The sequence below is a fragment of the Thunnus thynnus genome, chromosome 19, assembly GCF_963924715.1.
Source record: "Thunnus thynnus chromosome 19, fThuThy2.1, whole genome shotgun sequence".
In the NCBI taxonomy this organism is placed as follows: Eukaryota; Metazoa; Chordata; class Actinopteri; order Scombriformes; family Scombridae; genus Thunnus; species Thunnus thynnus.
The window spans coordinates 10,693,131-10,717,602 of NC_089535.1; the positions used below are offsets into that span (position 1 = coordinate 10,693,131).

Here is a 24,472-nt window from a genome sequence, read left to right on the forward strand (position 1 = left end):
ATACACCCATGTTGCTTGAAGTGATTGTTTCACTCCCTCCCTGCAGCTTGGCCATGATGGGGCCACTCCTGAGAGCTGCTGGCTGGTTGATGAGCTGTCTGTTGCTGTGCCAACCAAAGGGGTCAAATACATCTTTGCTTGCAAGTTCTGGCTGGCCAAAGATCGTGGAGATGGGTTGACTGCTAGAGTCTTCAATGTGCTGGATGCAGAGGCCATTTCCATCTCCCAGAAGGTATGTAGATGTGAACTAAAGGACGCAAGCACAGCCATATGGCACAAAACGTACACAGCAGTTAGATCAAATTACTGCAACAGACTAGTGATAATGAATCCATTATAAGTACATTAAAGGACGCCTCCCAGCCTGTTGCAAATATTCAGATAGATTTTAAGATGGGTTGGCTTTCTGACACTAATTTCCCCTGTTTTAAGACAAGATGTTAACAGTCAGTATAAAGATCTGATTTATCTAAAAAGAATTGGAGACCCTAAACATTATCGTACTATCCAAATGTATTGCCAATAGAATTTAAAGTATTATTCACAACATGTTTTACAGTGTATAGACTAAAATGACTATACTCAGGTTAGATTTATTGGTATTTATTGATTGATATGGAAATGAAAACTTTCAAGGGTTAATCTTTGTGGCTGGTTTTGACACATTAAAATGGGATTGCATTATAAATGGTTGAAGTTATTTAACTTTGGTTGCTCTTCAATAAATATTTATAAATAAACAATGAGTATCTATCATAATACATCTTATCCAGGGGTGTCAGACGGGGTTGTCTCCTTTCTCCATATCTATTTCTGTTAGTAATAGAAATATTAGCTATAAAATTGAGAAACAATATGATATTTACTACTTTATAATCTCATAGATTTTTGAATGATCCTGCCCTGTTTTAACAGGAAACATATCAAATTTCAAACAACATTTACTACGGCTTTATAGATGTTTAGGGAATCACTCATACCTAAAAATATTGTATAAATAAATATCAGATGTATGTAATTGTTCATTAGCTGCAAAATAAAAGTCACATCCTTGTCTACTTATGTTTTAGAGGTAATACTGCTTGTGGGAGACGGCTATGTAAGAAAGTAAAACGTCTCATCTTTTCATGCCAGGTTATTTATGAGGTGACGGTGGTAACGGGAGACGTTCAGAACGCAGGAACAGACACTCAGATTTACATGTCTGTGTTTGGGATCAACGGCAGCACAGAGGAGATGCTGCTGCAGAAGAATGAGGACAGGTAGCCCAAACATGTTTTCTTGGCATGTGTTGACCTTATGCACACACACATAATGTATCTGTTTGGACAATTAAAATATGAGTGCTACATGTTATAAGCTCTGTGTTGTTTGCATGGTGGATAACAGGTTTGAGCGCGGTCAGGAGGACACTTTCAGCATGGAGATTGATGACATTGCCCCGCTGAGGAAGATGAGGCTTCGCATTGATGGCTCTGGCAGTCGACCTGACTGGTTTCTCAATCAGGTCAGCTCACCTTAATTAACCTAGCACCAAGACAGACATACAGTGTGTGTTCAGGAGCTGTTTACCTGCTGAAAAATTGGCAAAGAATAAAGGAAAAGGAGAGCTTTTAACTCTCAGCTGATAATGCATTTATGCTGGTTTCCTTTATTTTTGTCAAGGGCTAATTAGTTGAGAAGAAGAAACAGCAGAGCTCATCCATAAAACATGAAACCAGGTGCATGAAAAGCAGCAGAACAGTTATTGTTAGCTTCTTGCCAAATCAATAGTACGAAGCAGTCACAGGTTTGTGTTTTTACCCCAGTGCTGTATTCTGTAGGTCACAGGAACATTCAATCTATTATATGACACAGACACAAACATACATCTATCCCTGCCTGCAGGAGAACGGTCAATGATTCACCCACCCACAAAGACACACACACACACGCACACACATATACACAGCAGGGCCCAGAGTTCCTGGAGTGAGCATATTGACCCATTTTACCATGCTGTTGCTGACACACACACACACACACACATACAGTACACTACACACATGCACAAACAGCCTCAGTAATGAGCTCTGTGTGTGTCTGTATTCAGTAGAGGGATAAGCAGAACATTTTATGCTCTGCTTAAAAAAACATTTCATTTCATATTTGCTTTTAGTGTGAATTGGTGTGTGTTGGTGCAAATATCACTTCTTATTAACGCACAGTCCTGCAAGATAATCACCTTCATTAGAATACATTGTTTGTTTCCCAAAATAAATGGTTAAGTGCTTTCTCTCTTCCGCTGACCCTGTGAGGACAACATCACCGCTCACTTCCAAATTCAGTGTGATGTCTCAGGCCAGCTGCTTTGACGAAACAGAACACATTTCCTATGCAAATGTCTTCTCTGGTAAAGGCACCATGCCTGCAGAGCAGCAGAGCAGTCAGGAACAATACCAAGCCCTGTCCGTCCGTGCCTGGGACTCAGCGACTGTGAACATCTCCTTGACTTGACCCTGCACAGAGCCTTGTGTGTTCAGCATCACAAGCAGATGTGCTGCCTTTATGGATCGCTTGGTCTGTGCATTGAAATGGACACAACGGTGCATCCGGCATCTACCTGAATAAATATGCAGAGTGGAGCGCTTTTACAAGTGTGGCTGCCTGAGCCGAGTCTCTGTCCAATAATGAAACGCTTCCCAGGAGTAGTGATTAGACACCTTGTGTTCATACTGGTGACACATTAGTGCCCATAATGTATGACACTTTATGACACAGCACATTCATATACTCAGGGATGATCTTGTTTTTGTATAGCACATGCACATTTTAAAGGTGTCCGAAGGTGTTTAAAGTTAAAAAAAAGTGTGCATTTTTTATTACACTTCAATTCTCAAGTGATTTTTTTTATTACAGATAAAATAACGAGTGTGATGATGGTGAATGGCATTTACAGTAAGTGTAATTTGATGTTTGAAGAACTAAATCTGTGCATCCAGGTGATCATGCGTAACCTGACCACAGAGGAGGTGTCTGTGTTCACCTACGAGGAGTGGCTGTCCAGGATGCGTGGACCTAAAAGAACCATGATCTGCGAGATGGCTGCTGTGGTAGACGAGGAGACGATGGTGGAGCTCACCACCTACATCATCCAGGTCAAGACCAGTGATATTGCTGGTAAGTGTTAAACACGTGCAGGCTGCCGTTAGTGGGCTCATAACAATGTTTTTATTGAGGTTACTGGGAAGTTCCAATGAAAACCTGTTTTCACAACTTATCCTAACAAGTGAGTTAACAAACTGCAGTGATTACAGTCAGTAAATGAGCTTTTGCACTTTCCCTGTGAAAAAAGTTTTATATACAGTATATATATAATTATTCCAAACATGTATGGGATATCCTAAATATATTTCTATACTCACATTATTAACAATATTATCATAAGGGTCTCTGTTTATATCACCTACATTTACACCAGAGTAGCAGGGGACCTAGAATTGGTCCCTGGGGAACACCTTTTATATTTGGATGATTTTCCCCCATTATTTGCCTCACAAGTTGTGAGTCAAAGGAACCGAAAGCTTCAAATTCATTTCATGCCCTCTTAGTAGGCATACCAATATTCTCAATCCATCCTTTCATCTCTGGGTCAGTGTCAGGTCAGGCTCAGGGGCGTTCACAGTAAGCAGACATCCTTTTCCTTAGCAAACACCCTCCAGCTACTTCTGGGGAATCCTGAACCTCTCCAAGGTCGGATGAGAGATTTAATCCACCTCATCATCACCTCTCAGTTGTAGACTTTCAAAGGGATGCACCTGAGGGTATCCTGCAGGTGATAAAATGAGTAACGTCAGAGAGGATGGTGGCGTGATATTAAGGACCTCTCGAGTCAGTGAACTTCTCTGAACGCCAAATGAGTTAGGGTTAATTATGTCTGTAATCGCATTCTTTAGATCACTATCAAAAGCTTAAGGCTGTGTCGGATGAATGTTACAAAGATCCTAATTTGACCTGTCCTTGAGCCGAAGTTTGTGTTTTCCTGGAAGCGTGGAGATGGAATAATTCATGTTTGACTGCGACACAGTAATGAAAGAAATCCTCTTCACATGGCTTTGCTCCCTCTTTTCTTCATGCAGTGTTTTCTATAGCTCAGTAGTGCTGCTGATCAATACGATAGCGTGGCAAGTCTGAGCCGACTTCAAAGGATTGCTCTCTCGCCCTTGGCAGTTACTGGAAGCTAAGATGTAGCCCTGCACCGCCACAGAGGCTCTGGGAAGAATAATGAGCTAGGCTGATACATACACACATGCGTACAGTAGAGGCATACATAAGCAGACACCATTACATAGGCGATGCAGTGCATAACGTAATGGACTCCTTTGGGATCTTTTTAGAGTGATCTGCATGTATACTGTGAGGAGGCAAGCGTGTACATGAGTGTATTGGGAGGTATGAAAAGAAAATGAGCATTTAAAGGTAACAGGAACATAAAGTTTGATTCTTAAAGTAAATTCAAACATTTCTAATGTTGCTAACACTATTATTGTTTATTGAAACACTAGGATTTCTAGACACAAGTTTAAAACACTGAAAACGTGCTGCAGACTGAGCGAGGTTTGTGCTCCCCATGGTCTCATACACATTAATTTAGTATCTAAACCACTGAAATAAAATAATGAAGTACAGCTTATAGCTGTGCTGTCAGAGAACTTGGCTCTCTCTGCTCCTCATTTTGCTCCTCTCATAGTATGGTTGGTTGTTAGCTGATTTATTACCTTAGGGCTTTGCAGCCTCAGTGTTTATTGGCAATTCAACATATCTGTGCAATAGTTGAGATGTATTGCATTTTATAAGGATATAACAAAGTATAAGCATTTGTAAATGTATACCCTTTTAGTTTCCATTTTCATGAGTTTCATGCTGTCCGGTCAAAATAATATAAATAATACAACTGAAAAGTTTATTAAAATGACATAGTGATTCATTTGGTAATCATCATACTAATGTAAACGTGGAAGTATATAGACCTAAACCTAAACTAAAGCTCACAGTTCTTTGTTTAGTCCAGTATGTCTTTCTGTTTAAAAAATCAAAACTGGACAGAACTTTATTTATTTATTTATATTTATTTATGAATTTATTTATTTTTTCAAAATTATTGACTCTCTCTCGTCTCCTCAGGGGCAGGCACTGATGCCAATGTGTGGCTCATCATTTTCGGAGAGAACGGAGACACAGGGACACTGGCATTGAAAGAGTGCAACAAGTCCAACAAGTTTGAGCGCAAGCAGAGCGACACATTCCGCTTCTCGGATATCCTCAGCATGGGAGAGCTCTCCAAAGTGCGTGTCTGGCACGACAACACAGGTCAGGCGCTCGGGCAAAGAGTCACTCTGCATGGTGAAGTCATTAAATCTGCACTTCGGGACTGTCATTTTGAAAAGTTTACTCACAAAAGTCTCATGTTACAACTAAATTTACAATCACAGAACCTGATATAAATCTGGCTACTATTTCCAGCTACATCTGTAGTCTGGCTTTGTGGAAACCTGAAGAGGTGACACAGCTTCTTACTGTCTGGCCTTAAAGATTCCTACATCACTCGCTCATTCATCATTCTTGACAACATTATTACTTGCTGTCTTTTTTTCCTGATCTCGTTACACCCAGGTCCTGCTCCTGGATGGCACTTGGAGTACATCGATGTGAAGGATGAGTTCATGGACAAAACATTTCGGTTCCCCTGTGACCGCTGGCTTGCCAAAAATGACGATGATGGACAGATAATGAGAGAACTGGCCTGCGCCAACAATGACTACTTAGACCTCAATGAAAAGACCAGTAAGGGCCAGCACCTCACAACACAATTTATATAGAATTCATTTAAAACAAATAGTCCAATACAAAAGCATGTATGCTGTATATTCTGTGTGGTATTGATGTGAGCAGGACATGTGTGTTTGGGACTATTTACCGTAACTGCGTTGATGTTTTCTCCCTGAAAGAGTATGAAGTTTGTGTCACAACTGGAGACACGGCTGAAGCTGAAACCAAAGAAAATGGCTGGATTGTACTTGAGGGGAAGAAGGGCCGATCAAAAGAATTTGTAATGGAGAACTCTTCGAAGAAGAAGAGGTTCTTGCGGTAGGTACTTGCAGCAAGATTAACTCGATGAGCTGGAACTTGTTTGCATGAAAAAGCTCAAAGAAATGTGCTTTCAATCCCTCTAATTCCCCCTTTACACTTATTATGATAATCCCACCAGCGCCGAGTACTTGAGCCCAGTGAAACGCTGCCATCCACTATCATGATATTACACCATCCTGTTGAAAATTAATTGTGACACAGGATACATTGGAAATGACATGAATTTAAAGTACGTAGCCAATTTAAGAGAACAGCTACTTATTCTAACATGCCTGTCTTCTCAGGGGAAATGTGGACAGGTTTGAGTTTTCGTCCAAGAACCTGGGCGACATCGCTGGTATCTGCCTGGGCCACACGCCCAAGGATGGAAAGAAAGTGAAGGGGGAGGTTTACTGGCATGTAGAGGAGGTCGTCGTCACTGAAAGAGAGCTGGGAAACAAGTAAGACTTTGGTTACATGCTCACTGAGCCACATCTACGTCCACGCAGAAGTCATTCATTGTTTTTTTTCAACATACTCTCACTATTTGTTGGTATCAGACTGTATTCTTCCTTCTATGCTCCAGGTACATCTTCAGCTGCAACGCCCTCATCCCTCTCTCTCCAAAAAGGGATGATTTCTTGACCTTTGAGTGCACAAAGTCCATCGAGAGCTTCGCCAGTAAAGCTAGAAGCCTGGTGCCCGTCAAGTACGAGATCATCGTCATCACGGGCGACGAGAAGGGAGCGGGTACAGATGCCAACGTTTTCATCACTATCTATGGCTCCAATGGAGATTCAGGCCGCCGGCAGCTGCGGCAGAAGTTTCGCAACCTTTTTGAACGAGAGCAGACGGACCGTTTCCTGGTGGAAATGCTGGACATGGGAGAGCTGCAGAAAGTTCGGATAGAGCATGACAACGCGGGTCTCAGTCCTGGCTGGCTGCTGGATCGTGTGGAAGTCACCAACACAGCCAATGGTGTCACCACCATCTTCCTGTGTGGGAAGTGGCTGGACACTAAAAGGGCTGATGGGCAGATTGTCCGAGTCCTTTACCCGAAATACTAAAAAAGTATTATTTCCCATTGCAGAGATCTCTTCCCTCATGTTTAAAAGTAATGACCAAAAGGTTTCTGCTCTGGCAAGTTTTATATCTCAGGAACTGTGACAGATTTTTACATTAATAGCTTTTTTAAACATTATATTATGGTTAGATATTTAATACTACCTGAGAACATAGCCCGCAATGAAATACTGTGACAATATCTACTTTGGTCAGGAAGCTGAATGTGCCATTCTTTTTATATTTCATATGTCAGGGATGGTTTGCAGTCAGTTACTTTGTTATAATGGCGGTTTTATAAAAGATTAAACTCTTGTAATACTCAGAATCACAGTTTTCAGCCTGTTTGTCTCACTTTATAAAAAGCTGCACAAATCAGTGTTTTTATAAGAACGGATCAAATGACTATGTAAAAGGAATCGCTTGTACAGTGGTGACCCCACAGAGACTTATCAACCAACCCCGCAGTTCATCTCAGCTCCATGGAGCATTTTCTGTCTTTCAGCTTGTTGTTTTGGTTTTACAGCTCACTACTGTTATTTTTACGGTTCACTCTTGTCGCTCTTGTCTTGCTCTTATCAGCAGGCAGCTGTTTTCAGTGATCAACTGACTGTACGCTACCTGTTCAGCACCGAACAGCAGACAGAGTTAGCAACTAGCTGGTGTACATATTAGAGCATTTAGAGGCTTAAGAGCCAGTTATTTTTCTCAGGAGTTGGTGGATACCAAAACAGAGCTAAAAAGAGATAAAATATTTGATTTGTCTGGTGGCCAGAAACACGACTACAAATGAATGCTAATGTTGCTCTGCATCTTCCGGATGTGTAAATAGGCACCTTTTTGCTAACACATTAAGTCTAACAACTTTATAGTGAAAGGTAATAAAATGCCAGTGTTTACAGCTTGTTCTGCTGCCCCAAAGTTGCCCAGAAATGTATTGTAGCTGCTTTAAAGTCTAGTGGAGATACCAAACGTTCCAAAGGTTTGAAATACAGTATGTCTGGCAAAATTTAAGAAAAATGTGTATGAATTGATGTATAAGAGGTCTGGAATGTTCCTACAGCATACAGATGGTTGCATTTTTATCATTTTCTCAATTAACCTGATAGCTGCCTCTTGCCACAGGTTTGATTATATTCACATTGTATTATTTTAAAATTAAGACCAAAAAGACTCAACGTATCCATTTTATCCAATTTATTACAAAAAGAGCACATACAAAAGGATAATATACAAGCCATGAAATAAAATTAAAATAAAAAAAAACAAAAACAGAACAGTTTGGGTTTAGCAATGCAACTTTTGAAATCATTATCATTATTATTATTAGTAATAATAAATAAAGTACAAAATTCCACCACATGTGAATCTAACATTTACCCATAATATGCTCATCCATTTCTTCATCAACACACTCATCACCATTAATGCGCTATTGCTTTAATATTAATGATAAATAGTTCTATTTTCAGATAAAATATCCTATTGAAAAACATTGCGCAGTCACAACTAAACAGCAGATTTTCATACAAGGATGGCGGCAGCCCTTTCACTGGCACTTTTTGGGATATTTTCTCTTCAGTTTTGTTTTTTCAGATTCAAGCAGCAACAAAATTAATACTTTTTTTTCTGTTATATTCTTTGTATATATTTTCACCATATACTATTAAACCATTGAGACTATATTGAAACCTGAGAAAACATGCATTTTTAGAAAAGGTTGTGCTTTAAAATCCTTGCCTTCCTTAGACTGTGAGAGGAAACAGAGGGTAGAGATTCTGAGAGGAGGGGCGGACGGTTAAATCAAACAGAAAATGGACAGAGGAGGGAACAGGGGGATGGAGAGATAGAGGATGAACCGAATAGAGAAGTGAACTAAAGAAAGACAACTTTAGTATTTATAAAGCCCACAGTGAGACATGCCTCTTTGTTGAACTATTTCCACAACACATAATGCTTCAGAACTACAAACCAGCAGCTATTTTGGACAGTTTGACTTGAATTGTTGAGGATAATGGCTTTTGTAGACACCTGTGTCAAATGTTGTCTTAGCTCCTTCATTCTTTTAATTAATTATGCAACCAATAAGGCATGGTGGCTTCATGGATTGATTGTTATTAATGGTTTCAGTCATATGGAAATATCTCCTAACACTAAAGCGAGGCACTTGTTATGCTTAAGTCTACAAACTAGTCTGGAAAAAGAACTGAAGAGAAACACCAAGAGAGATGAATAGAAAGACAGATACAAAGCGAAGGAACATGCTTCACAGATGATCATTATTAAGACCCATAGTGCATTGTGAGAAGCAGAGCATAAAAACAAAAAAGCCAGAGTTCTTAGTGATAATATTAAATTATCTTAACTACCTTTTTTTTGCCAGTGAGAGGGTTCCCATATTTAAACAGCGAGTGCAAAACAAAAAAAAAAAGAAGGAAAATCACAAACTAAAACCAATTCACTTAATTGCAGTTTGTCCACTACATCACAGCATGGGGGATCAGAGAAATTGCATTGAATGGAATGTAACCAAGATCCACAGCACCACATGAGAGAAAGAGAGAGACATAGAGAAAGAGAGAAAGAGAGAGTGAGAGAGAAAGAGAGAGAGAGCGGGCTCAGTAGCTCAGCCTTGGACAGTAAACATCGCACAGCCAGCTTGTGGAGATCAAACAGCAGGGCTAATTTTTTTTTCTTTAACTTTAGTGTTCCATAAAAGTACAACTGCATGCAAAGCATTCCCATTTAAAACAATGCAAAAATGAGGTAATAGTTTTTTTCATAGCATTTTTGTGTTATTTCTAAATAAATAAATTATGATTCAGTCGCCCCCAAAAAAACTATATAAAATTAAATACATACCCACAATATCTACAGTTAGTAATAAATTATGATTGTTAAATACTTAAGGCATCTCAACTGACAACACCCTGTGTAAACTATGAAAACTTCATCACAGATGACTCCACTACAGGAGGAGGCAGTGTCAACACTGGCAGTGCACAAGACAGGGAGAAGTAATCGTGATTAACTGATCCTTGGCCCACAAGGCTGAAAGTCCTATCCTTTTTACTATCACAGTGCATAGGACAGTGAGGGTCCTAAAGGCATCCATTAACACACGGCCCTGGGGAACTGAAATGACAAGCTGACACAAAGGGTTAAACAAACAAACAAACAAAAAAAGAAACTAGTAGCGAGACCAAGTAGCAAGTGAGGGAGTCGACTTGTCTTAACAGCCTGAATGTCTTCCTGCTGTTGTGTCGTCTCATGTCTGTGTGCACTGTGAGAGAGAGGCTGCCTCCGTCGCACCACATTCTACATGTTCTAGCAATACAGCATAGCAACCAGCATAGCAACCACGAGGGGAGGTCTGTCACACAAATACACAAGATCAATACGCAAGCACCTCTCTGCTGAAACACTGCATGAATCTATACCTAAATATAAACCAACGCAAATGCAAGGAAAAACTTTTGTTGCTATAACTATTGTCACATGTGCTTGTTCTTTAGGCAATAAGGTAAACATCAATAAGAGGATCCCATCGTTGCCACCAAAGGGGACAGGATGAACACACGCTACAAGTCAGGGGGAAAAGCCACTGACACCGTGCTCTTTTTTTTTTGTTCGTTTGTTAGTGTTGAGAAGATAGTCACAGCTCAGATTAACTAAGTCAAGCACAGCCGTCTCTGTACCTTTTTAAATTGAAGAAACGCTACCAAAGCTAACAGCCCAAGTCGACGATGAAACATGCATTTTTAGTACACACTGTTCTGCCACTGGCCCAGCGCCAGATGAAGATACAGGTACAAGGGCAGCTAAATCTTCCTCCCACCTCACTCTGCAGTGCATGTTAGTTTCCTTTTTTCATTCCTTTTTTTTTTTTGGCTTTGTGGTGTATAAGCACTCCAGTGGCCATGCTAGTAACCTAACTACAGTAAGTTTATGTTAAAAGATAAGGCTGGCAATTTTCTATATTCTTCTTATTGTCAACAAATCTCATGTGCAGAGCCACACCAACAATGAATCAATCTACTTTCAAGTATTGTTTGAGAATCCAAAGCCTGATATATCTTATTCCTCTGTGCCGTAGACCTCCGTTGTTGTCCAGAAACTATTAAAAACACATCAATAAGTCACACCATTTCACTGGATGACACATTTCTTCGCCATGAAGATTTTGGGGATGTTAGTTTGTTTAGAAATGCCTCCAAAAACTAATAACAGCAATCACATTTTTAGTCTCCAGAGAGTAGTTCTGTGTAAGGCAGATACCACTGTGCATGTGCAGGAACACAGTTCCGTTTACAGAACTCCGCTAGCTTCTTGTCCTACATATCACAAACTCCTGACTTTGTCCTGGACTGTACATTTCTGAACTGTACACTTCTCAGAGAAGAAAGTACAAAGTCAAGAGGTTATGATATGTAGCACAACAAGCTAGCGAAGCTCTATAAATGGAATCACCCTTGCACAGTGGCGTCTGCCGTACATGGAACTACTCTGAAAACAAGACTGAAACTATGATTGCTGTGAAGCCGTTTCTAAACAAACTAATGTGCCCTAACACCTCGTGGTGAAGGAACATGTCACCCAGTGCAGCAGTGTGGCTCACTGACGTATTTCTAATAGGCCTTGGACAACAACAGAGGTCTACGCTACTAGAGGAATAAGATATATCAGGTTTTGCACACACAATACTTGTAAGTAGATCAGTTAATTGTTGGTTTGGCTCTGCATGAGATTAGTTGACAGTAAGAAAAATATAGACAGTCAATTATCCTTTAAGAGTTGCCTCGAATCCTTGAAACACACTCGCCTTTGCACTTTTTGAACATCCACACATTTGTTAGACACATTCTGCAAGTCCACACAGCAGGGTGGAGCACACATGTGAACCTGCGCATCAGGTCAAAGCGACACCATGATGAAACGCATTTTGGTAAAACATTTTCTACCTATATTAAATTTGAACACACGACGACTCCATCACCGGGTTCAGGTTTCTGCGGCAGTGAAAGACACCTACTCACGTAACACCATCTCACAGGACACCGACCCAAGGTAAATGTACAACTGTATTGCAAAATGTCAAAGCTGCATGATAGAATTAAAACACTCAGCTGGTGCTTGCTTGCCCACCGATAAGAAGGCAACAGTGCACCAGATATCACTTGTTGGTTACTGCTACTCTACTACGACCACAAATGATCTTTAGGTAAACATGGCATCAGAGCGTTTAGTTTCTGTTAAGCTTTCTTGTGTGGCAGAATATTCATTTTGATTGAAGGAGTTTGAAAAGAGAGAAATATATATATATTCATATATATATATATATGTATATAGAAAGAGAGAGAAAAGAGAGAAAGTAGCCAGCTCAGTGTGGGGTTGTGTTTTCCACTCTCAGGACATTAAGTCATGGCTTTAAGGACATGCTACACAGCCCAGGGCTACCTACAGTACGACACCACAACAGTAACAACACCCCATTTATGACCAGCAAGCTACAAGTAAACCCTGTGTACATGAGTGTGTGTGTGTGTGTGTGTGAGTGTGTGTTTGTTTGTGTGGTGTGTGTGTGTGTATTTGCGTGTCTTTTGCTTCCAGAGGGATGTGCTTCTATATAAAGAGAGTCCCTTGCGGCCTCTCGTGCAGTTAGTTATCCTGGCTTGGCTCAGTAAAGCGTGAGTCAGAAGGGTGATGATGTCACATGAAGTCTGGAGACATTTTGGCAAAAGCACCCAACATGAGGGGAAAGAGGGCCGGCAAGCCGGGGTGGAAGAAAGCAGGAACCACACGAGGGTGATTGACAAGAAGGAAGGGGGGAGGTGAAATCTCATCAGCTGTCAGGGTTCAGCTGTGTTTCGATGTCAACTCGACAGATTGGACACTTCCTGCTGGTGGCCAGCCATTGGTCCACGCAGCCCTGGTGGAAGAGGTGCATGCAGGGCAATCTCCTGGAGGACAGAGAGACAGAGAGACATAAGGTCAATGCTGATTCACATTGGGAATTGTGCATATAGTTCATGTGCCTGCAAAGAGCTTCTGAAACCAACAGGGAGATAATTTTGTTCATCCAGGCATGCAGAGACGACTTCTGTTGAGTCATCAATCCTACATGCCTCTCAGACAGCTGAGACTCCATGTGCTGTAAACTGACCCTCTTTCCTCTTTATCCCCCACCCCCGACTTGGTTTTAAGCATATGTTCATGTGTTTCTAACAGTGCTTAAGCTTTTGAAATCTCCCTTAAAGTAAATCCATGTTTAGTGTAAACGTTAGATTCTGGGGTTACAGTGTAAAAGAGTATTCCTGACCTGACGTCCTCTCCGTCCTCCAGCATGGATAAACAGATGGTGCATTTCTCATCCACATCTGTTTCCTCCTCTTCCCCAATCTTCAGCTGCAGGGGCTTTCTCTGTTAGCGGGTGAGATTACAGGGAGACGAAGGGTGAGGTCAAAAAGCCATAAGAGCCCAAAGTGAATCAGCAGATGTGTTATTAAAGGATAGGTTCACTATTTTTCAAGTCTGCCCCAAAACAATATTCAGCTGCCCAAATGCACATTGACACATGTTTTTCTTGCAGTAATCATTCCTCCTGTTCGCACTGGCCATTAACAGATCCCTCCATAATGCACTTTCAATGTAAGTGATAGGGGACAGAAACCACAGTCTTCTTTCTGGGCAAATATGTATCTAAAATTCATTTGAGGCTAATATGAGGCTTTAGTTGTCCAAATTAGTCATATCCAGCCAATATATTTCAAAGTTACAGTCCTTTTAGTGCCAAATTCCCTCTTTCTGTCTCATTCCTTCCACTGCAGCTGAACAGGAAACACCGTCCGTCGAGACACGAAGAGGGAATGTATTTAACCGAACTGTGGAAGATATTCATGTTATTTGACTAACTCAGATTGCTGATGCTTCATATTATCTTCAGAAAAACTTTTAAATACATTTTTGCTTCAAAACGAGGACTTTGTCCCCCACCACTTACATTGCAAGTGTATTTGGAGGAGCAGGTAGAATGATTCCAGCAATCGAAACCTGTTTCAGTGTTTGTAGGGGGCACCTGACTGTTTTAACGTTCACTAATAACTGTTCCTTACCTTTTTGTATTTGTGAGGGAAGGTGAATCTCTCTATGGTTGTCTGAACAGCACCTCTGCTTACACTCCCCAGCCGGTCCTCCAGCTGCAACAACTCCTGGTGACAAAGTGGACAAATAGTTGAGAAAAATGTAGAGTAGAGTAAAATAAAATACTGATAATAGAAAGGCAACTTAAAGGACTTAAAGGTGAGATTGTTTTGTCAACTGCTGTTTCCACTTTCAAGAATGAACCTCAGATTTGAAACTAATAAAGACAAGAAAGTGCTCAAAAACTGGCAATTTGAAACTCCATCTGCTAAAGGCGATGATGCGATATGACTGAAAGCTCCAGAATAGTTACTAAGCGGAACTACAGACAGAGAAAGAGTAGAATAGTTCAAGGTCAAGTTGTCTAATACACTAATTGCAGATACAGATGGGCTAGCACTGTTTCCTAGCAACAAGAGGATCCTGGGTCTGACGGGTACATTGACAGAAAGTTTAAATATGAAATGTATTAAGAGGTTAAAATTTACCTCATAACTTTCTCGCACGGCGGTGGCGTGCCTTGAAGGATTCAGACTTTGCAGCGCCAACAGGTGCAGTTGGGGGTACGGGTAGTTTCTGATTTCATGCACAACCTTGCAAAAGAGACGTCGTCATCATATTACAGCAATGTTAAACTTGTAGTAAAATAGTTTTTCCCCATTGTCTCGATTCATTGTTAGAAACAAAAACACATTTTTGAGAATACCATAGGGTAACACCAAAATTGCTTTTCTATTTGCAATGAATTGATTTATCTTTTAATCTATAAAATGTTTAAAAAAAGGCAATCTACAATTTCTCAGTGTTGCAATGTCTTCAATTTGCTTGTTTTGTCCAATCAACAGTCCAAAACCAGAAGATATTCAATTTACTGTCATATGTATTTGGAGTAGTCTGTATTTGTAGTCTTGGACCACAGTAGGCAGAAGTGCATAAAGAGACAATTTTGTGAGAATAATAGCATCCTTTACTTAATTTGACACTTATTTCCAACATGGTCCAAATTAGTCTGTGACAAACGTACCACTTGTGCAGAGGAAGTGTTCCTGGGGAAGTGGTGCATTCGAGGGGAGGCCAGGTAATGCTGATAGTGTTGCGGGAGCTGCTGGAGCTGGTACTGGTGGTGAGGGAGGCCGGCATCTACGCTGAGATCCCTGTGGGCGGACAGACAGGCGACTAAATCAACATCATCACCCACGCTAGGCAATGTGACAGACGGACAGATGGGAGCAGAAATGAAAGCAAGGGGTCATTTCTCGTCTCCACAGGACTCTCGTTAATCTCCGACGGCAACTCACCAGTCGGTGCCTTCAGCCAGGTACCGGGGCTGCTGTGTCATTGGCTGGGGAACATGGAGGGGAGGGGAGTACTCATAGCCTGAGCGCAGCCGGTGAGGGTTCAGGGGGATGCGCTCCTGGGTTCTTCTGTGTACAGGGATGAGATAAATATGAGATAAACATGTTTGGCTTGGTTTTCTGTGTCTGTATGTATATGCATGCAGTTGTATTTCTACCTGGAGTGCGGGAGAATCCTGCGATGCTGCGCTTCAAGAAGCTGCTGCTGGATGAGGTATTGCTGGTGTAAGGCCTGAGGTAGGAATGGAGGCCCTGGCACATCCTGGAACTGAGGGGCTGCAGGCAGGGCAGTGAGGGGCGGATGGTGTGCCGGAGGCAGGTGGGTGGCCAAGCCGTTCTGAGGGGGCTGGCTGGCATGTCCTAGAGGGAACTCGGCTGAGATGGGCGCCTGAGGAGCACCCAGGTGAAAGTGTCGGCAGGAGGTAGCATGGCTATGTTGATGCCTGGTGAAATGTGCTCCTGGGAGAAAGAAAAGCAAGCGATCAGAAATGAGCCAGATAAGCCTGTGATTATTTTCACTCAAACAGACACCATAGAGAGACAAACCAGTGAAGAACACATACTTACATATTTGCAAAAACAACACAGGGACACACAAATACGACAAACAAAAAATACATTCAACTGCCAATCACACTGACAGAACATAAAGATAGGAGAGACTTGACACAGGAAGAGAGGAGACAGACAAAACAGCAGATGGAGGACACAGACATTGAGACCCCTGTGGAGCACCACCTAAATCCACAGACAGATTGCGCCCAATGGCCTGCCTCTCCACTTGCCATAGTGCGGCCAGCAGGAAGGGTGGATCTTCACTAAGAGCCTGGGGCGTTTCCAGGAGGGTCTGCGGTCCATCGCCAGTGAACGGATTGAATTTGGCCTCTCTATACTATGTCTGTAGTTTGAAGGAACAAACATTCAACTGTAGAGTTCTCATTAGGTTCTGTTGCTTGTCTGATAATAGTCAGACACCACAGGAACTGGGGATTATCCACCTAGCTATTTACCTTCCCCCACCCTTTCTATCAGAGGTGGACAAGACATGAGATTGTGTGGTAGTCACACTGAATCACTTCGGTATCGAGTTGCACAAAACAATCAGCAGGAATTACTTCAAGCTTAGAGAAAGGAGGGTTAGGCGGGGACAAACAGTTGCTACTTCGACTTCCCATTACAGCTTTCTAGCTTTGTGGACCAGGAGGCAGACTGCAGGGTCTGGAAGATGAGATGTGCACTGTGTATATTGAAGTATTGTGTTTTTTCCATGATCCAGGAATAAGTGCAGTCCTTTTAAGTTATGCATATTGGAGGAAATGATTGTCTTTATCTACTGTGGTGTCAACATTTTCACGCTGATTCGGGACTTGTTATAATATGGAGTGACACTTTAAGTCTAATATGATGAGGATTTGGCTATTAACTAATGGTTTGTGATATATTTAGCATTTGCTGCCAGATTTAATTAACAGTAAATGGTTCACTGAGTTGATATCTACGTTACAAATTTTCATATCAGTAACATTTTTCTAGCAGCAATTTGTTTTTATATGTAAACACACAAATCCCAAAACATCCCTTTAATACATGTGTATCTACATCTTCATTTTGTGCATTTAATTATTGCTAATATGACACATTTGCTTGGTTGTTGCTGTGCTTCGTTGCATATAGCCTTGGGACATGGGAAGCCAGTGAACCTTGAGAGCCATGAGCAAACTGAAAAACAACATTTGGCTGAGGAAGTAGAGCAGAAATGGCAGATTTGTGGTTTGGATTGGTAAAAGACTGTACATCCCTTTTGTATGAGGCCTGTGACCCGGTAAGACTGGGCTCAGCATGAGGCTCTGAGTAAATATCAAATTATTTGTCTCTGGGCTCTTCCACAGCATGAACTGCTGACATTAATATTTGACATATTGCAGTGCTGCCAGCAGTAGCAGCCCTGATGTTGGTATTGTTTTGTCTCTGCTTCGGCTTTGACTTACTGCCATAAAACGCCTGATTGGTGCAGAGCGGACCCCCACCCATCCACACATAGAGCACATACACACACACACACACACACACACACTCCCATCCACCTCTCCTCACCCCTGAGCTGCTGCACAGGCAGCCCCTCCCCCATGGTCTGGCTGCGGCATGATGTCCCAGTGTGAGTGACAGCCCGGAAGCCCCGCCCACCCACGACTGCAGCAGTCTGACATCGAACCTGTCTCCCTCCCCCCCCCCTCCTCCTCCTCTCTCCTGCTCCCATCACTGCAGCTTTACAATCACACTTCCATATCTCTCTATCCATAATCCTGTCTCCTGCCTCGTCCAGTGCTCTTCCATCATGTGACACTCTGAGCTGTGTGTATGCAGGTTTTTCTTTGCAGCCCATCACCACGCCAGCTGATATCACCGCACATCACTGTCATCACTCACAAGCAGAGTGGGTGGGTGGGTGGGTGGGGGGGACGGGGACTAATGAATGAAATCAGCCTCTACTGTATGTAGTACAGCTGGACTGAAAATCTGCATACCAATGGCTCTAGATGGCGGCACTTCGCTCACTGACCTTGATGCTGTACATCGGTCAAATAAGGATAGCGCTGAGTGGAAAGCAAAAAACTGTGACGCTTCAGCAGTACAGCAACTGTGGACATGTGCATTACAGCTGTTGTGTTATTTAAAAGTGTGGAGAAAATTGCTGAGTCTCAAGTCAAACCTTGTGTCTGCACATAAATAACTCTATTTAAGACGTTAAGGACAGATGTAAGGCTCAAGTGACAGGAATGGGACAGCAGTTGGAGTCCCACATACTTTAAAATCCTTTAAACAGTTGAGTTTCTATTTAAAATGTGGTGTGAAATGTTTGAAATGAATGACAGTAGAGCCTCTGCTGCAGGTTGTGACTGACTGCCCCATCTTAAGACTTTTTATGCATTAAGTGAGAGCAAACCTTTTAAAAAGCTTTAAATTTTAAGACATTTAAAAGAAAAATGAGAACCTAGGAACAAGATACTGTAATTCTGTAGGACTTATATAAACATACAGTAATTGTGTCGACTTCATAGACAATATAAAGTAGAATATTAGTTATTTACTTACAAAAATGTCAACTCTAAGCCTTTCATTTAATGTTTGACTCCCTGCAATATATAATCAAAAGCGTTATCTGCACTTATGATGTAATGTGAGCCAAATAAGGTTTAATTATGCTGTTGTCACAAGCTACAAAAGAGGCGACTGGATGACTATAGGAATCTGTTCTTACATTATGAAACTAAACAGCAATATGCTGCTTTTTTTGTAATTTAAGAGTTTATTTGTATAAAAGTGTCAAGGTCTGTTCTGCTTCTTAACAGGAAAAAGACAAGATGGAAAAGTCAAATCGTTAGAGACACAGATTAAACACTTTACAGATATAATAGTTGCCATTTGGTGATTGAAAATCGATTTTTTTCCTTTATGCTACACATTTGAAAAGAACATAGGAGAGAGATGCGCAGCCAAGAGAGGAGTTTAGTCCAGTGTTTAATGTTTGTAATGAAGAGGGATTTAGGGGTTTAGACACTCGTCAATATTGGTCAATACCTTGAAGAAGAGTTGGACAATAATGGTGATATATGTACCATGAGACGATTCATTTGCCATACCATTGATACCGTGTCTTATTACCCTGTTTGGATGAAAGTGATTGGATTTGTCAGGTATTCAATTTGCTGGATTAGCAAAATGACTGTGAGGTTATTTTATCCATACATTTTCTCAATGGGTTTTACAGAAAATGGATTACATCACCATTTGAAGTGTTCCTAATATTTTGTCCACCCCAAGGGGGGGGCGAACCCTTTTCAATATAATGAACCCTACTATACCACCATCACCGCCCACTATGACCTCAGTAATAAACATGAAGTAGAATTATCACCTTTCTCACAATGTCAACAAAAACTGAAAATGTATAAATAATAAAATCTATAGCAGAGTTGTTGTATTGGATTGCATTAGATTACACAGGTGTTCCTAATAAAGTGCTTAGTGAGTGTATATAGATGCAATACAAATTTATATATACCATGATAGAGAATTTTATCCATATCACCCAAAATTGACCCAAAGTTAACTCAACACCAATGAACACCAATGAGTGGATGTGAGGGAGGCTACGTTTTGCCCTATAAACAACTGTGTATGGATTAGGAGGGAATGACAGCATGTAACATTAAATATCAATGCCGGTGTGTTTCAGTATAAACATGCTTTTTTTTTTTTTTTTTTTTTTTTTTGAATGGATAGAAAATTTGGTTGCCCCTACTCCAATGTAAACAGAGCAGCAACTTGAAGAAACTCTGTCAAAGACAGCTGAGAAAATGAGAGCACATATAGAGTGAGGGGGGACCGTCTCAGTGACAGCACATTGTGGAGGGAGGAAGGGGGGAAACACATGGAAATCAGCAAAAAGCACACTGAAGGTTAGGAAGAAAACTACAGTCTTTATTGGAAAATATTAGTATGTGTGGCACTGTGTGATAGTAGTAATAATAAGAGTAATATCTCCTATATAACCATAATAATACCATGCAAATAAAGACCAAAGGCAAGGCCCGACCATGCTCTCTGTAGGGTTAACAGAACAGAAGCAGCATCCAATGAGTAGATGTGTATGCTTACAGCACATTTCAGTACAGCAGGGACATCTCTACACAAAGATTACATTGGAATCTGCTGTTCAATGTGGAAAAACAAAAGTATAAAAATGACCATGCATTAGGATCTAATACAAGAACATAAGGTAGAAAAACCACAACCAAAGAATAAAAAGACATTTTGATTCTAAAAAAGGAGTTCTACAGCAGTGCAGGATATACACATCCCTGTAAAATGGATAGCATTCTGGAGGAGAGACTTGAAAAGGGGGGCTGTGCATGACAGTGGATAAATTACAGGGGGTGGGGGGGGGGGATTTTTCAAATGGCAAGATGAATTAGACCTGAGTCTCGCCAAATTTACGGTGACCGAATGAAGAATCAATTCAGCTAGCAGGAACAAAGGCGTTCACACATGGATAGGATTATGACCAGCTGTTTATATACGCCACTATAACAGGTGCAGTGGACCATCAAAAGTGAGCATAACATCACACAAATTATTGTGATTTTAGTGCTGCAGGTATTGGCCAATTGGTAAGGATAAGAGGATTATTGGTCAAAAAATGATTTAGAGAAGGTGATCATACATTTTGCTTTATAGATAATAAAAGCTGGTACAATGCACCTTTGCAAATAGGGGATGGAGACAATAATCAAAGAGTTCGATCAAGTCTGGCTGTAATCGAATCGGGGGGAAGGGGGAGGAGGGGGGGGATCAAAATGTATCCACTTTACAGAAATTTACAGCAGAATGTAGTCTATCCACACTGAATGGGAGAATCACAATGACAAGTCTGTAGTAAAGTCTAAACGCTACAATGGGTTATTCACTAAAGAGCAACATGACAGTTTAAATAAAGACAAACTGTTTTCTACAGAAGGTGTTATTCTTTAGTCTGTTACACAGAAGGATACGGTATGAGTGGGAACTCGGTTTTTAATGCCAATGTCGTCTTCAGATGGAAAGAGGAAATGAGGAAGAAGGGGTTCACAATACAGCTAGATGCAGAGAACAGGCAGAGGCTACGGCAGACAGCAGCAGATGATCGTTAGCTACACAATGGAGGGGGACAAAGGTCTGAGAAATGCGGAATGTGGAGCCAGCCTCGATACTATGGAACAGGAAAAAAGAACACAAATAAAAGCACAATGAAATCATTGGTGCTACTGCATGTAGTTTAACAATGCACGTCATCTTTTTTTTTTTTTTTTTTTTTTTTACTATTATTATTACATAATCAACACAGAAAGCCTACTGCAATGGAGGGTGATGTTATTGTTGTTATGCCTGATTGAACGAGTGTGTTTATTCGCCTTCATGCTGTTCAGATTTTCCACTGATATGCAGGTTTTGTTTGATGCTTCCCATCCGACAAATATATATATATGTATTTTTAAAGGTTAGGGCAGCGTTTTAAAGCCCATTTACACTAGCCAGCCATATCCTTTAATCTTGAGATAACGGCCATTGCACTACCTGTCTTTAAAAAAGGGAGAAATTGTTGAAACTAACTGATTGAATCGTTCAAAAATGAACGCTTGAATTCAACAGACTCGATGCCAGTTGCACACAAAGGGGGCAAACAAACGCTTGTCATGTTGTCAGCTTCGCCTCGGTTACAGCTGGGATAAATCAATGGCTAAATACACACCGAGCTCTGGATATTATTAGCTAAAAATAATAATAAAAGCTGTGCTGAAACATTTGGCTGTTTTAAGCGACTGCTAATTCGGTAACGTTAACAAGAGGAAGCGGTGACTGTCCACATTTTGCTGCAAACGCACGTAAACACCGCGCAGCCACAGACAAACTAGACAGCACCGAGGATCAAAGCAGGGGCTGCCGTTTGACAGCTGCAGTCATTTTGGTAGCGGTTAACAGGCCCTGAAATATCCTACTATTAATGTTGAAAACAGCATTTATAAGATTAAGTATCTTCAGTTACACTAACGGCGTTTTAACGGTTTTTATTTCGGCTAAATTGACGCGACGCTACAGCTAGCAAGACAAGCTAATACGTTATCCAGGCTAGACTCGCTGTTATTACGCTGGCTTGTTTTTTGCTAGCAGGTGTCAGCTCTGTTTACATCATTTGTGGACATTTAAAAAAAGAAAAAAGAAAAGACGAGACGCCGAGAAATTGTTAGGGTTAAGAAAAATAAATAAAGCTAGTCATACCTCTATTTCTAACTGAGCCGAAGACGGGGAGAACCAGATATCCAACATGTACTAACACCATCCTGGGTCCTTCTTTGTTGTGTGGGCAGCCAGAGAGACAGATGGTCCATGGAAATGATCCCCTCCAGTCCCCAGCACATTCAAACGGACAGGCTGCGCTGCCTGCACACACATACCCCAACAACCAATCACTAGACCCCTCCGATCAGGACCCTCCGGCTTTGGCACCCGGCTCCACCAATGCGATCATCGCCGGGGCGGGGTGTCTGTGTTTCGGACAGCCCGCCCCTCCATGTGTCAACCCACCAGCCCAGATAAGGTACTTAGCAGCTTCACTTATAGTAACATTGCTTTGGGAAATTTTTGTGCAGGACTAAAAGGTTGAATATCCTGTAAACAGCATAATTCTGCTGGCAAAATATTAGTTACACAAATATTATTTTTAAAAAATAAGAAATCTCCTCCTGCTTTTGAAGCATTTAAATAATAAAGACAACAACTTTATTTATATAACACCTTTAAAAATAGAGTTTACAAAGTGTTTTGACAGACAAAGCAAAAGCAGGATACTCAGAAAGCAATATAACAACAGAAAGCATCTGTAAGGCAAAAACAAAATTAAGATAAAATTAAAGGCGCAGTGTGTAGAATTTAGTGGCATCTAGTGGAACAGACTTGGCAGAGATGTAATATAATATTCACAAGTATATTTTAATTAGTGTATAATCACCTGAAAATAAGAATTGTTGTGTTTTTGTTACCTTAGCATGAGCCCTTTATATCTACATAGGGAGCAGGTCCTCTCCCACAAAGCCCTTCATGTTGCATGTTTCTACAGTAGCCCAGAACGGACAAACCAAACACTGGCTCTAGAGAGGGCCTTTCGCGTTTTGTGTGAGTTTTGCAGCCACTATAGCCTCTCCTATATGCTTAAAGGGAGAGGGGGAGGGGTATTCAGTTGGTTGCAATCTGCAACCTCACTGCCACTAAATATTACACATTGTTCCTTTAAGACAAGACAAAAGACGCAAAAACACAGTAGAGAGAAGAGCAAAGGACTAGGAGGAGTATTTTTACATGATGGTATTTCTATTTCTATTTAATTAAAGGATCTGAGTACTTCAACTGTTTATGTGTAACAAATATCAGTGTCTTCAGTTCATAGACCCCAGTGCCAATTAGACTACTTTTCACAGCCATATTTGACAGACATTTCACGTAGACGTTCATTCATCAGACTTCAAAAATAACCCCTCTTCAGTTCAATTTTCCTTCCCTAAGCTTGACACTAGACGGTAAAAAAGATAAAAAGACGATAACAAGATGACATCACATCAAAGCAAGTCTATAAAAATGGATTTTAAGAAGTGATTTGAAAGAAGTCACTGATTCTATGAGCCTCATCTCCTCAGGCAAGTTGTTCCAAAGCCAAGGGACCCCGATGGCAAAAGCACCTTTAGATTTAAGCCTCGACTTTGGAGCAGCCAGAAGGGCCCAACCTGAGGATCTAAGGCTGTGAACTGGTGCATATGGGGTCAACATATCTGTTATATGGCTTGGAGCCAGACCCAGACAAGCTTTAAAAGTGATCAGTAAAATTTTAAAATCAATTGTAAAACAAACAGGGAGCCAATGGACAGAAGCTGGGATTGGAGTGATGTGATGTCATCTGTTAATTGGCCGTCTTTTTAACATCCTTGAAACAATTTTTAATGTCTTAAAATGTCAGGTGCCCATATGAACACTGAAAGAGGTTTTCCTAGCTGTAATCATTCCTCCTGTTCATTCTGGCTATAAAAAGATCCCCTTCAAATGTGCTTTCAACGTAAGTGATGGGGGCCAAAATCCACAGCCTTCATTTTGAGCAAAAATGCATTTAAAAGTTTATCTGAAGCTTATACGACGCTTCATCAGTCTGAGTTTGTCATATTAAGTGGATATCTGCCACATTTAGCATTAAATTCCCTCTTTGTGTTTCCTTGGACAGTGTT

At 41.1% G+C, this 24,472-nt stretch overlaps 2 protein-coding genes across 4 annotated transcripts in view; one reads left to right on the plus strand and one right to left on the minus strand.

Moving 5' to 3' along the window:
• LOC137171390 (lipoxygenase homology domain-containing protein 1-like) overlaps nt 1-8,146 on the plus strand; it is a 35,581-nt gene extending 27,435 nt beyond the window's left edge. Inside the window, exons 33-41 of the mRNA XM_067575400.1 lie at nt 47-232; nt 1,135-1,262; nt 1,390-1,507; nt 2,982-3,159; nt 5,164-5,349; nt 5,653-5,823; nt 5,988-6,126; nt 6,414-6,569; nt 6,695-8,146. Coding sequence (XP_067431501.1) covers nt 47-232; nt 1,135-1,262; nt 1,390-1,507; nt 2,982-3,159; nt 5,164-5,349; nt 5,653-5,823; nt 5,988-6,126; nt 6,414-6,569; nt 6,695-7,175 — 1,743 coding nt within the window. The 3' untranslated portion in view covers nt 7,176-8,146. The remainder of the gene's footprint in view (nt 1-46; nt 233-1,134; nt 1,263-1,389; nt 1,508-2,981; nt 3,160-5,163; nt 5,350-5,652; nt 5,824-5,987; nt 6,127-6,413; nt 6,570-6,694) is intronic.
• A 206-nt stretch (nt 8,147-8,352) lies between these two features.
• Nucleotides 8,353-22,834, minus strand: ark2ca (arkadia (RNF111) C-terminal like ring finger ubiquitin ligase 2Ca). Of its 3 annotated transcripts, XM_067575398.1 has the most exons (10): nt 22,482-22,833; nt 21,218-21,414; nt 16,451-16,557; nt 15,824-16,124; nt 15,609-15,734; nt 15,335-15,464; nt 14,799-14,903; nt 14,283-14,378; nt 13,490-13,590; nt 8,353-13,130 (listed from the first exon to the last, which is right to left on the minus strand). In XM_067575398.1, exons 3-10 carry the CDS (start codon nt 16,521-16,523, stop codon nt 13,013-13,015), a joined length of 1,050 nt encoding a protein of 349 aa, XP_067431499.1. In that variant the 5' UTR covers nt 16,524-16,557; nt 21,218-21,414; nt 22,482-22,833; the 3' UTR covers nt 8,353-13,012. The 3 variants fall into 3 exon arrangements, with proteins under 3 accessions (XP_067431499.1, XP_067431500.1, XP_067431498.1); XM_067575399.1 differs by lacking the exons at nt 16,451-16,557; nt 21,218-21,414 and having other exon boundaries at nt 22,482-22,834; XM_067575397.1 differs by lacking the exons at nt 21,218-21,414; nt 22,482-22,833 and having other exon boundaries at nt 16,451-17,857.
• Nucleotides 22,835-24,472: the final 1,638 nt, after the last annotated feature.